The 13,786-nt window shown below is 43.1% G+C and overlaps 1 protein-coding gene across 2 annotated transcripts in view; it reads left to right on the plus strand.

The window, feature by feature from the left end:
- The window catches only part of CAMKK2 (calcium/calmodulin dependent protein kinase kinase 2), a 47,916-nt gene extending 35,180 nt beyond the window's left edge, over window positions 1-12,736 (plus strand). Inside the window, exons 13-17 of one of the 2 annotated variants that reach the window (XM_034790877.1) lie at window positions 299-372; window positions 1,285-1,372; window positions 2,363-2,491; window positions 5,185-5,285; window positions 9,165-12,736. In XM_034790877.1, the coding sequence (XP_034646768.1) occupies window positions 299-372; window positions 1,285-1,372; window positions 2,363-2,491; window positions 5,185-5,285; window positions 9,165-9,237 (465 nt within the window). In that variant the 3' untranslated portion in view covers window positions 9,238-12,736. Of the gene's footprint in view, window positions 1-298; window positions 373-1,284; window positions 1,373-2,362; window positions 2,492-5,184; window positions 5,286-9,161 lie in introns of both variants that reach the window. The other variant, XM_034790875.1, reaches the window with a different exon arrangement.
- The last annotated feature ends 1,050 nt before the right edge of the window (window positions 12,737-13,786 follow it).

Raw genomic sequence — 13,786 nt, forward strand, 5'->3', positions numbered from 1 at the left:
CAAGGATTGTAGGGTTGGGCCTGTCCAGATTGTTCAGCCAGGAGCTGTTGTTCTATTCTGTCCTTTGAGCCCACGCTATGTAAAGGTGTCGTTTTTGTTGTTGTTTTTAAATTAAGCTGAACAAAATAACATGGTGAGAAAATCGGCCCTATGTTGTATTTTCCCCCGAATTCTTTCTCCCTCTCCTTTGGAATCCTGCAAAATTCTTCCCAAGGCAAGTGATGCGTTCTGCTGACTCCACCAAATTGGCTTATTGCTTAATAAATCCTGTTGTTTATTTTTGTTTGTTTGTGACTAGTGCCCTTTTATGGATGAGAGGATTCTAAGTTTACACAGTAAAATCAAGACCCAACCCCTGGAATTCCCAGATCAGTGAGTATATAGAAGGCTTTTTATTATTTATGCACGTTGGAAAGTGAACACCATTTCCCCAGGATCCCAGAAAGCACTGAGTCAATGGAACTGGACCTGATCCAATGAGATTTTACAAAACTAACCCAAACCACCAATACTTCCCTTTCTCTGCTGCACTCATCCCTGGAAAACTCCCTTCAAACTTGACATGAGGTCAACATTTGTTGATCTACAGCTGTTGAAAAAATGTTTGTGATTTAAGTTCTGGAGTCTCCAAAGGGAATTAACCTCTTCCATTGCCACATGGTGGATTTCTGTCCAATCTCTCCATCTTTTTTTTTTTATACCCTGCGCATCCCTGACTGCTCTGAGCACGGTTGTTTATTTGACTCCAAGTCATGTCAGTGTGTATTTGCTTCTCCTATGGAAACTCCCTTGGGGACAGTTACATGGGAGTGGGTCCCTCCTTCCTGGGGCAGTGACTAAATGAAGAAGTAACTGATCTGAGTAATCCCATGGATTCCTAAATTTTCTGATACTCCTTAATCCTTGGTTCTCCTTCATCATTTTAATCCCATTCCCAAACACTGTCACCTCCACTCAGAGCTTTACCAAAGTGAGTGCTGGGCAGCATGGGCCTCGGATTCAGCTCTGCAGTGCAGTAGCAGTGGGTGTGCACGCAGCGTGGAGTAGCAGTGGGTGTGCACGCAGCGTGGAGTAGCAGTGGGTGTGCACGCAGCGTGGGCATTCTCTAGCACTAGCCTAAGCAATCTGCAGAAGCACGGTCATTTAAGCCCAGGGTGCTATGTCCAGACCTAGCTCTTCCCCCCCAAACACCTCTTTGGAAATAAGCTGATATGATGAAACCTGTCAATGAGAAGTGGCTGTGAACTCTCTCAAATTAACCCGTGGCTCACTTAATTTCCCAAGGCCAGACATTACCGAGGATTTCAAGGATCTGATCATGCGGATGCTGGATAAAAACCCTGAATCCAGGATTTCAGTCCCGGAAATCAAGGTACTTGCCAGTTGGAAATGAAGCCTTGTTGGTGAGTTGCGGCCTTGCTACTGTCCGGGCTGTTTTTATGTTTTTGCGTTTTCTTTGCTCAGTCTTATCTGGAGTCAGTTTATGATTCATTGCTCCCTCCCCCAACTACCAATGCCTCCTTTTCAGGCCCTCCTGAGCCTTCTCCATCTCAGGACCTCTTGTGCCTGCAAGACTAGGCCACATAAAGAAATCGTCTGAGTCCGGTATTTCCTGGGCTTCTAGGATAATATTGCAAAACAGCCTTCCCAGGAGACTTCTGTCCCTCTCTCTCTGCTGGAGCCCAGAAGGGTTGAGCAGCTGTGAAAATGGCAAATAAGATTGGGGAAAGGTAGGAACCAGGGGGAGTTAATGAGCTATTTCTGAACCTTCAGAAAGGGCTCGAGAAATGGACAATGGTTCATGGTGTTCGGAGATTGGGCAAAAGATTCCTTATTCTCCAATTTCTGCTGTGGTCTGTTGGTTTAAAGTCTGGGACTAGGAGCCAGGACCCATGGATTCTACTCCCAGCTCTGCCACTTGTCTCTGTGCGTGACCTTGGGCAAGTCATTTCACCTCTTTGTGCCTCCATTTTCCCATCTGTAAAATAAGAGTAATGATGACTCCCCATCTTTGTAAAGCATGTACAGCTCCATGGATGCAAAGTGCTTTGTATGTGCTACCCATTATTTATGCTTTCCCCTCCTACGTGACTATAGGCCTGGTCCACAGAGTTTGGATCTAGAGCTGCACTTCCCCAAAGTTTGAGGGTGTGTGTATCTGCAGTTTTGGTTTAGGCTCATCTCTAGTCCTAATGATTTGGGATCGTCCATTCCTCTAGCTCACTAGGTTAAAGGGTAGAGCGTCCCTGGCTCCTTAATAACTCACAGGCCTATGAGTACTGGTGCGCTTGCCAGGTCTGGGTTGTTCTAATTTTTTCAAAAAGAGGAAATCGTTTCTGACAGGCTGTGTTGTTAATTGAAGTTGCACCCATGGGTCACTAAGAACGGAGCGGAGCCGCTGCCGACGGAGGATGAGAACTGCACGCTCATCGAGGTGACCGAAGAAGAAGTCGAGAACTCGGTCAAACACATCCCGAGCCTGGCCACAGTGGTGAGTAACACAGGACAACCGTTGGCTCAGTGGGTGCATGGAAATTCTCTGTTCTTACTGCCCCAGCATCACTGCTCAGACCTAGCTGTGCTGATGAATGATTAGAGTTGAGCACTAGGTGCCAGGACTCATGTGTTCTCTGTTTCTAATGCACCCATCAGTGGGGTGGCATCTGGGCACCATGCAGCAGCATGTGGCGTTTCTGTGTCAGAAGCTTTTCCCGAATTAGATCTAGGACAGCACTGTCCTTCTAAGCAGCTGCTAAAAAGACCACAAAGTCAGTTGTTGGTGGAAGTAGCCTTCCCCTCAAGCTGGAGTGGAACTGAACTCTGTATGTCTGGAGATCATTCAGAGTAGTCCCTTAAGATGGAATGTTGTCTAAGAAGTTGCTCTCTTGTCGTTGTTCCGCAGATCTGAGTCTCTTATCTTCTAGTGCTGAGGCTTCCCCTTCCCCTGTCACTTTTAACCCCTTTCTAAAAACCATCTGATTGGAGCATCTGTGGCTGCCATCTTGCAACTGCTGTTTAGTGGGATTTTGTCGCTTCGATTGGACCTTCTAAACTCCAGCTTGCTTTTAACCTGGCAGCTCTAGGCCTTTGGTCACGCCTGTCCCATGTCCTGCACTGAAGGGAAATCTCGGTGTATTGTAGTGGGAGTTAGCAGAAGAATACTGAATGCTTTAGTCTCTTAACTTGCCTTAGGGTTTTCATGTGGCTGTTTGTAATATGGTGCTATGGAGGAAAAAAGGGAAACAAATTTTTTTTCCCATCTTGCCAATTTGTGGTTCGCTCTCAGATTTCAAAGCTCTCGTAGGTTGCCTCCCAACGATTGCAAAGCCCAGCTCCACAGCAGAACCATATTTAAAGTTCTCGACCATATGGAGAGGAGGGCTGCACTCAACAGAGACCAGGCCTTCAAGCAGGTATCCCTGGGCCTGTTGAGATGTTCTTTTGGCCACCACTGGAGCCCTGGCTGCTCAGTGGTGTTGTCATAGTTTTAGTTTGTACCTTCTGCTTTTTCACTGTGCGCCGCAAGGTGTCATAAGAGGTGCTGTGCTGCCTTCCCCTTCCTGCCCCTGTGCCCCGTACTCTCACTTTACTGAGAGGGAACAAATCTGGGAGGAAGAACAATGATTTTTGGCAACCGTGTGTGCATGTGTTCTGCTGAGCAGACAATGGAGCAATCTGTGCTCCACGGCCTCTTTCCTTTTAGAGAACCGAATTCTGCCCAGCACAGAGCACGCTCAGTCCTGAGCTCTGTGGGAATTGAGGGTACTTTGCAGGAGGCACGCTGAATCCAGACAGGATCAGGCTCAGCAAGGATAGTCTCTGCATCTGCTCCTCACGGGGCTCAGCTTCACATCAGACAATCTCTGTGTTCCCCACCCCAAATCTCCTACGCCTTGAATTCATTAGCAGCAACCTCCTTCCTGTCCTGCTGTCATGTCTTTGAATTTAGGTCATTATTTATAAGAAGGAAAAAAAAGAGCCTGCATTTTTATTTCTGCCTTTATTTGTGAATAGCTCATCTGCTTTAACGTCCCTGTAATAGATTGGTTTTTAAATGCTAACATTGTGTGTTGCCCTGTACGAGATGCAAATACAATGATCATCCCCACCTGAAGAGTTTACAATCAAAGGAGAACGTTTGAAAAAGTTCTGACTTTTTCCCCCCAGAAGTGCTGAGTACCTACAGCCCCATTTGACATCAATGTGTGTCTAGCACAGTTGAGTGCAAAATTAATGATTTATTCAACTTGTTTTGCCTCTCTCTCCTTTTTTTTTTTTTTCTATTCATGAATTGGCACTGACAGGTTGCAGAATTCTCAAATTTGATTTGTTCTTCAAAATTATTCACAAATTTCTCCAGGGAATAATTCTTAGTCTACCTGTCAAGCTGCAAATGTTACACTGAGGTATAAGATTCACACACTCTTGGCTTTTACATTAATCACATGGTATTGTTTCTGTTCCCTAAGTGACTTTGTAACCCACTGACAGTACATTCAAACTATACACTCAATTGTAATACTCATAGTTTGCTCTATGGTGGTTAGCTGCATCCTTAATTCAATCAGGAAACTGATGCAATAACATGTAAGTTATGAAACTACGTGGTAACATGAATTTCAAATTCTTTTTTTGGTAACTTTTGTGCTTCACAGTTAAACTTAGCTCAGTACAAACTATAGAGTTTCCAATCACAATTCAGTTTTGGCAAGTATTAAAGCATTCTCTCTCCCCCCTTTCCGCCCCCCAGGAAATTGTGCTTTTAATCAGTATTCTTGCCATTAAAGACCAAGCAGCTGGAAATTCACAGAAAGTGAACCCAGCAGGGTGACAGATACATGCAAATCAAAATTCACTTTTGAATTGGAAAGATTATTGGAGAAGAAAATGTCACATTCTTCGCTCAGGTTTCATATCCAGTCTCCTGTGGTTTGAAGTATGCATATGTAGCTCTGAGGAGTTCCAGATAAAGAAATGAGCTTCTGTACTAAGCAGTTGGAGACCTGGCAATCGTCGTTATTGTTAAATGAAAACTTTGCCCGGTCTAGGCTTGTTTTTAATAGTTTGCTAAAGCACAAACTCTGTTGGTTCAGTATAAACTTTAAACATTTCTGTTACTCTTGAGTGGAAATGCACTGCTATTGGAAAGGGTTATCCCTGACTGAAATCAATCTTGTCCTGCAGATCTTGGTTAAAACGATGATCAGGAAACGATCTTTCGGGAATCCATTTGAGGGGAGCAGGAGAGAAGAACGACCGCTGTGTGCCCCAGGGAACCTACTGAAGTAAGTGTCTTCATCTCACTCAGAGTGATTTACAGTGAGTGAATAGTCACAGTGCAAAACACCAGCAGAGCCTGAGAATTTTTATTTGAAACCTGTACTACAACCAGGCTTTTAGTTGATACGCTGTATGTATTGAATCTAATCTCAACTCTCTTTATAGCCATAGAAGACTGCATTTCAGTGGTAAGGGAAGTGGTTCCTGTAAGTTACTTGTAACTGAAGCACACGGTGCTATGATACTACACAAATGGTATCCTGTACCAAATCCGAATGAAATCAAAGAATGCTCAGCCTCTGTTTTATAGCCTCTGTCTACTGTAGCCTGAGCCAGTTCAGGACACATGGCTCCTTACGCAAGTGTGAGTGGAAATACTGATTTAGAACCAAATTTTCAGAGGTTCTGAGATCCTGAACTCCCCCAGGAGACAGAACTGTAGTTGCAGGAAAAGTGTTCGATGTCCCTCAGGAGTTGTCCTTACTGCTGCCACTTTTGTGCGGATTAGAGGCACAGAGTCTCATAAAGGCAAAAAGCCTTATAATAAAGAGGAGTGGAGACATATGAAAAGGCTAGATCTGCTGTTCACTTCCTGCATGTGAATAGGAATGGAGCCTTCCCATCGGAGGAATGTCAGAGTGATTGTAAAACTGGCACCTTCTTATACATCTCATCTGCTCCTTGTGTGTATTCAGTCAAAGCTGCTCCTGGAAAACCAACACAGCTAAGAGAGTGCAAGCTGGATTCTAGTCCACGTTGGTTCCTTTCAGCTCATTATTGGGGAGGTGGGGAAAAGGCCTCGACACTGTGGTCGTCTTACCTGATTTGTGCTCGTTCTCGCTTCACTTTCCCACTCCCCACAATTCTAGAAAAAACAAATCCGTAAATGTGAAATATTACATCAGTCAGACTTACCCGACAGTGCCTTCTGCCTGTCCATTCATGTATGCAACGTATACTCCATGGAGCTCTGGGACATTCACAGATAATGTGTGATGCAACTCAAGAGAAGCGTTTATCTCTTTGGGTTTGTGTTCCCTTCAAAATTGTCTCCGTACAGAGATCTAGGTACAAGGAGAGGGAGCACAATTTGGGGACACATTTACACCGGGAAGCAGTGTTAGTGCTACAAGCAGTGGCCATCATATGAAGGTTTCAGAATCGGGGGCTGTCCATTCACCAGAGTGTGTGAGCCCAGTAACCGATTGCCATTGTTTCAACCAATGAAGTCCATAAGCTGTAGAAAAATTACATTTAAAATAGGATAGTCCTTTAAAGCATTAATGGAGCTTTCTCAGAAAGTGGATCACACATTACTAGTAAGTAACAAAAGCTGTTCTGGCTGCATGCAGTGGATGATAGACATGCATGAATTGCTCTTCTGATAACAGGAATGGAGATATCCCATCTCCTAGAACTGGAAGGGACCTTGAAAGGTCATCGAGTCCAGCCTCCTGCCTTCACTAGCAGGACCAAGTACTAATTTTGCCCCAGATCCCTAAGTGGCCCCCTCAAGGATTGAACTCACAGCCCTGGGTTTAGCAGGCCAATGCTCAAACCACTGAGCTATCCCTCCTGGTCTTGTATGGATTTCCTTGCTAAAATGGAGGACACAGAACTGAATTTTGCCAGTAAACTAATCAGGCAGATTAAAGGTGCATCGTTTTTCTTTCTGTTTGCATTGCAGCTGTGAAACGTTAATAAGTTACCTTTAGAATAAAGGTTTCACTTTAATAAACTGATCCGTTGTGTTGGGATCTGCTTTGTACTAAATACAGATTAATAAATGAAGACAAACGTTGGACTTCTTGTTTGCCATCCCCTTTTTCCCCCTCATTTGAAGCAGATTTTTTCACCTGGACTCATTCCATTGATGATAAGATCCCAAGGGCTTGTACGTGGGCCAGCACTGAAGTCAATAGCAAAACACTCACTGACCTCAGTGGAGCCGGGATTTCACCCCAAGTGTCTATGGGCTCCTGAGCTGGAATGAGGCTTTCTAAGGGCCTTGCTGAGCTTGTAGATGCTTACTGTGAAGTTCCCATTTCCTACCCAGCCTATAGTATGCCCGGCTCCACTGGTTCCCAGGTGGATGAGGGCTTGGTGTCCTGCCTGCTAGTGCTTAGAATGGGCTGCATCTGCATGGGAGTTCAAGTGACAACATCTCTTAAGCAGAAAGCTCCTGTCTGGCTCCGTCCTGTGTATATTCAGCACCTAACTGCCTGGTGCAGAAAATTGATTTTAATTTGAACCAGAGTCCTTGTATATGAACCCAAAAGACTGCTAATGCCTGTGATTTTGGTGTGTTACATTTGTAATTCAGGCTGTATAAGGCATTTTCCATCTGGATAAACTGGAAGATCAATCTAGTGAAATATCATCACAGACTTAATAAAGAGAAATCCTATTCATTGTCATTTTCAAGTTACTGAAGTTGAAACGCATCCTGGCAGATTCAGTCTGTGTCAGTTTAAGGTTGCAATACCAAGAACACGTTATTGGATTCTGCTGCTCTACCAGTGTCTAACAAAGGTAGAGCTGCAGTTTCTTGAGACCCTTGTATCCTGTTTTAATTTCCCAAAGTAGCCTGGGCATTTGCTTGGTTTTTCTACGGAGAATCTTAAAACAGATGCTCCATGGGGGATTGAGCTTTCTGAACGGAAGGGTTGACAAACCACTGAACATGCTGTTGCTGGACACTGGCTTCCACCACTCACACTCCTCTCTCTATCAGTATCTAAAGGGCATGGTAATTTACTTACATTTTCCCCAAAGACCCTGTATTACGTTGATTACAGGAGGCTCAGCTGACAGATGTGTGTGTAATCTGAATCTTTTCCATAGCCAATGCTCGATTCCTTTCTGGGCATGCCTGGAACTTAAGCAAGTAAATCCCCCAAATTATCCATTGGGGAGTAGTTTTATATAAGTTCTTGTCCTGAGATGTGTTCAATCAGTAAAATTCACCATGTGCAGAGGGACAGAACAAGGCCTCTGCACCAGCCAACTGAATCCTATTTTGAGAGATTAAGTGGGATTTAAGTTGTATCTAGACCCCAGGCTGGCCTGCAGAGGGGTGAATTTCAGCTTATGCATGTGACTCTTGTTGACTTCAGATGGAGTTGTGCATGGAAGACATCTTCCCATAATGTATGTTATTAACTATGAGATAAAAGAATTTATCTGTGTATTTTCTGAGTCTTTTTCTCATATTCCGAATTGTAGCTGACAGTCTGACACTCAAATCCTTTTCGTATCGGTGATTTGATTGTTCTACAACAGAGCCATAATATTTTACATGCTGTGATTAGCAAGCTCCTGTCTCTTCCATCACTGATCAACTACGGAAGCGGTTGTCAGACACAGTAGATGAAAGTAACTTGTTTTATTTTTGCCACCCCCCACAAACACTGGTTAAATCAGTCATGTGAAGTGAAGTAAGTGGCTGAGGGCTAGACAGAGGGGGTAAGGAGGTGATCTGTTCTCTCTTTTACCATATATGTGTTTTATCATTTGATTTTATGTGGCCCAGAATCTTCCCATATTTCTTTAACCTTCCCCCAGCCTCCACTATCCTGCAGTCTTTCATGTGAGACTGCTTCCATGTGTGTTACGGTCTAATCTTTGATAGCTAGTACTGTTGCTTTCGAGTGGTTTGGGATATGGTTACAGCCATTAGAATGCTAGTTCTTACCCAGTCTGCTCTGTCTTTACCTATTTAGGTTTGTTGTGCTTACAAAAATAAACCATGATTGTGATTGGCAGTGTGGGAATTGTTTACTAGATGATATGGTGAGACCATATACAGGGTTTTTTTCCCCCCTCCTCATATAAAATGTTTCCTTTTTAAGGACACTAATATGTTTTATTTCATTTTAAAGCAGGAAGCAAGGCAGCGAAGATAATCTGAAGTGCAATGACCTGCCAAATGTGGGAGGAGATGAAGTTCTTTCGTGAAATCCAACATTATGGTTATGATGAGCAACTTCGTCTATGGCTCCTTTTATACAATGTGCATCTGAGGATAAGAGATGTAACAGAGCCTAAGCCAAATAAACACCGCATGACACGGCACTCGTACAGCATTATACGCTGCATGTAGCGCTTACATAGCAGCATGTTGTAAGAAATCAGATTACAGTACTTGTCATAAACATTGAACATCTCTGATTGTTAAATACATAACTAAATGGACTGCTTGATTTATTGTTGGAAACATGTTGGCAGAGATCAGACGGGTGAGACGATTGTGAGGGGCAGTGGTGATGATTTGCAAAAAGCAAAGAAAGAAAGATGCAGTTGGAAATGGCTTTTAAGTGGTTTTAATGCCAAATATTTCACAGAGACTAATGCCACAAGGTATTGTACAAGGTAGGTTGGCAGGCATGTGAAAGTGTGAAGCTTCGTACACAGCTGTAAAAACCAGAATTATGCACTTTGAGAGTTCACAACCTACCGGAAATATTGTTGCATCTATTTTTTATTGTTTTTCTAATTGACACATATTAATTGCACGGAAGCAAAGTAAAAACCACCACATCACTTTTTTCAACAATGCCAGTCTTTTTGAGCAAAGTTTTAACAGTTTGAATAAATAGCATCTTCAGGTAGTTCACAAACTAACGTTAATTACTGTGTTTTGAAGACACCACTTTTCCTAAAATCTTGACATTAGCATGGATAGATGTGCACTAGCTGGGCCAAGTATTCAGGGTACAGATGGGAAATGTATCTAAGGGCTTGAAGTTTGGTCTGAACTCTTACAGCAATGGGCGTTTTGTGTAAGAATGAGTTAAAACCTGTATTGCTGTGGGAAAGTGAACTCCAATTTTGAATAGCAAAAGAAGCACTAACTTTTTCTAAATCTTTTACTTGAGCTCGGTAGCTATATAGTTACATGTTAAATTCAGGGTAAAATCCTTCACTTCCGTGTACATCACATGGTTTAATACGTACAAATAGCATAAATTGTTTTTTAAATTGTATCTCAATAGACTTAGGGCTCATTTAGGATTTAAGATCTTATTGAAATATTTAGATTAGCTGGTAACTTTCAAAGAAGTCCCCCCCCCCCAAACTCTTAATTTGGATTTTGGGGCTAGATATTTCTGCAGACTAGTAGCCAATAGTTTGTAAATCCCTGTGGATCAGAGGCTAGTTAGCAGACTTCAGTAATTTAAATGCACATCTAGTCTATGGATGACTCCTTACTAAGAGCATTTTCATCGTCCCTGAGATTGCTTCGGAATGATTTTGTGGTGGTGGTAAAATGTAAACGGCAAGTGGTGGGATTCTGGCTTCTACATTAGATTTTCAGCTCATGCATGCTCTGTTAGTGGCTAGAGCAGAATAACTGAGGTAATCATGAGTAGGGATGAGATTCTCCATTTGATTGGAGAAGGGTCAAAATAGATAGGATAGTCCTGCGATAAAGCATGGCACTGAAAGGTGGAAGAGCTGATTCTTTTCTCAGCCCTCCCACTGACTTGGTGTGGGACTTTGAACAAGTCACTTAATCGGCCTGTGCAACTGGGAGAATCAAACTTCCCTACCAGGTAAGGGGCGTATGAGGCTGAATTCTTTATCCTTGCATGGAAGGCACTATAGAAGTGTCAAGTATTATTTTGATCACTAGTGATTCCCCCACCCACCCCCTACCCTACAGAGGGCTTATTGGGCCAGAGCCATTATGAGGTAGTTGTATTCTTGCCTTCCTCTGAAGCATCAGTTAGTGGACGTTGCAAGAGGCAGGATTTGTTGGCTCTATGTTCTGACCTGGTACAGCAAATCCCATCACCCTAGAAATGACAGACCTTTATTTAAGAGTTAGGAAGTTAATCTGGTAATTAGCAAGAAAAGTCCCACTTATGCAACTTCCCTTTAGCATAATAGTCTGTATAGTTGGCAAAACCTTCTGGGTCCCAATAATCCAAGATTCCCTGTGTTCCCAAGTTGGCACTGGAATGGTATAGTCCTCTTCTTTCCAAAACGGATGACCTGATTCATACAAGAACCACAACTTCAGTCAACGTTTTCAGAGCAGAAACAATGAATCCGCAGCCGTGAAAAGGACACTCAGTTCTTCCTCTTGCTTAATTTGAAGCTGTGAACTGCTATGGTTGGCTCTGCTGCTTTGCTTTTAAATACCAAGAGGAATCCCACAGTAAACTCAAGCATCACAATTTCTCCTTCCTCTTTTCCCCCATCTATTTTCTTTGTGGAAATACAGATCTGATAAAGAGCTGCCTGTTGGTTTCCTGCGCTCGTAAGTGGATTTGTTGTTTTGCAAAAAAAGCATCTAAATGCTTCAAAGAAAATTCTCTTTAATTGTTCTTCCTGGGTAGTTTGCGTATTGTGTTTTTGTTTAAGGCCTGTGAGCGATATGGAGATATAGTGCTGAATTTTTCCATTTACATTAATGATTTGGTACATGCCATTTTATATAATTAAAGCTTAATTTACAAAACAGGAGTGATGAGGGCCTTGAGAGGTGCAATGCAGGGAGTGATGCATCTACTAAAACAAGCTCAGGTCTAGCAGCGTCGTATCGCGGCACCAGAGATTAGCTGTAGAACAGTTTATGGACATTGGCCTTTGACTCCTAAGCATCCAAAACCTAAGAGCTTCCTTGAGCAAACTCCCCAAGGAATTTATTTTCCTGCTACACCTAGCTCCATGTCTGAGTAACAGTCTGCAGCCTTTCAGAGTAGCAGCCGTGTTAGTCTGTATCTGCAAAAAGAACAGGAGTACTTGTGGCACCTTAGAGACTAACAAATTTATTAGAGTGGGCTGTAGTCCACGAAAGCTTATGCTCTAATAAATTTGTTAGTCTCTAAGGTGTCAGTCTGCAGCCTGACCTCTCTGCCCAATATACTTTTCTGAATTAAGCTCCTTGTTTTATGTGGGCTTCCTTGTCAAAGTATAAAGTGTGAGAAAGATCTGTTATCTAAATGCATGAGCTGTTAGAGAAACTATAGATACAAACCTGTTCAGTTTTGTACCTACCGTCCTTTACTAGTCAAGCGATCTTTGCTGTAGTGAAGTAACCCTTTTACCTGTGCCTTTGAACGGGGCTGTGGCTAGTTTTCCCCTTGAAACTCCTTTAACAAAAAAAACCAACACTGGCCATAAATTGCTGCTGACTGATGAGCCATGTGGCTCTGAACTTGCACAGTAAAGTGGTTATTGGTTGGTAGCTCCCTATTATCTACTGGATAAGCAATCTGTTTTTTCAAAGTTCTGTGATATTGCTGACTTTTATACTGTATTTAATGCCTAAGGCTTGTTTTATTCCTCTCCCTGTTTACTATGCATTTTACTTCATCAAGTGTATAAAGTTTAAATACTGTGTATTTATCACTTAAATTATATTAACTAATAAAATAAATGTAGGTGTTTTTCCACAGATGTTTAAGCTTCTCTGTACAAGTTGAAATAAATAGCCTGCAAAAGTCAACCCCCAGTTAGCTTCTTTATTGGAGAACTTTTATTCTGCTTGACCCAGAGAACTTTATCCTGCATTAGAGAAATGATGAAACAGCAGGAACCTGCTAGTATGGCTGAGAACTTGCTCGTTTGTTCTGCTAAATGAGATGGACAGTTCTTAGTAGTGGCGAGGGGAAGAGACCACGATGCCCTGTTAGCAGTGGTGGGAGTATTGCTGCAGGCCTGCTGCCATTTGTTTAAACCATTGTGTGCAACTGTCTCAGCCTATTTGCATCAGATGGTAGGGAAAAATCTTCAGCGTGGCCTAGGCTTAGTATTAAATGTGCAACTTAAGTGGAAGAGATGAGTAGCAGCCCTCCAAAAGCAAGATCGTTCCTACTGCTGCCTTTGTGGGTGGTTGTGTGCTAATGGATGGCAACTTCTGACACTTCTTTGGGGAAAACTTTTCCACTGCTGGCAAAATATTCAAGGTACCTCTTCCCTTTTTTGCAGTATTCAGCCTGAGAGCACCTGATGATGGCATTATGCAAAGAGCCAAACAACAGAGCTTGGCCCTGTCCACAAGGTAAACCCCCCCCCGCCCCATTTCCCCAGATGTAGGTCTAGCCATGTCAATGGAAGAAGTGTAGTGACTTTCAGACAAGGTTTAGGAGGCTTTACCCACTAGCCTCTGCATCCTCTTACTTAGGTACAGCTGACTTCCTGTGAAAGCCTGATTTTTCAACCCCCCCAAGCCTGTTCTCCTGGCATTTAAGACAGGCCCATCTAAGCTAAATTCAGCAGCTATGCTGTTGAAGTTTAGGGTGGTGGAGGGGAAGGAGAACAGGGGCAGGCTGCAGCTCATAGAGCACTGGTCCTTGCATCTGTCCACTGGCTAGATCATAGCTATTAGTAGGACCACCTACAAATCCTGCTGTGGAAGGATGAGTTTGGTTCACAGCTGGAGTGGTCAGAGTCTACTCCCTCCTCCAGGCTGTGTACACCTCTGCCCTAGCACCAACATAGGAAAAGCACTTTTCCAACAGTGGCAGTAGCTGGTGATAACGCTTCAGCTGCAGCA

The sequence above is a fragment of the Trachemys scripta genome, chromosome 15, assembly GCF_013100865.1.
Source record: "Trachemys scripta elegans isolate TJP31775 chromosome 15, CAS_Tse_1.0, whole genome shotgun sequence".
NCBI lineage: Eukaryota > Metazoa > Chordata > Testudines > Emydidae > Trachemys > Trachemys scripta.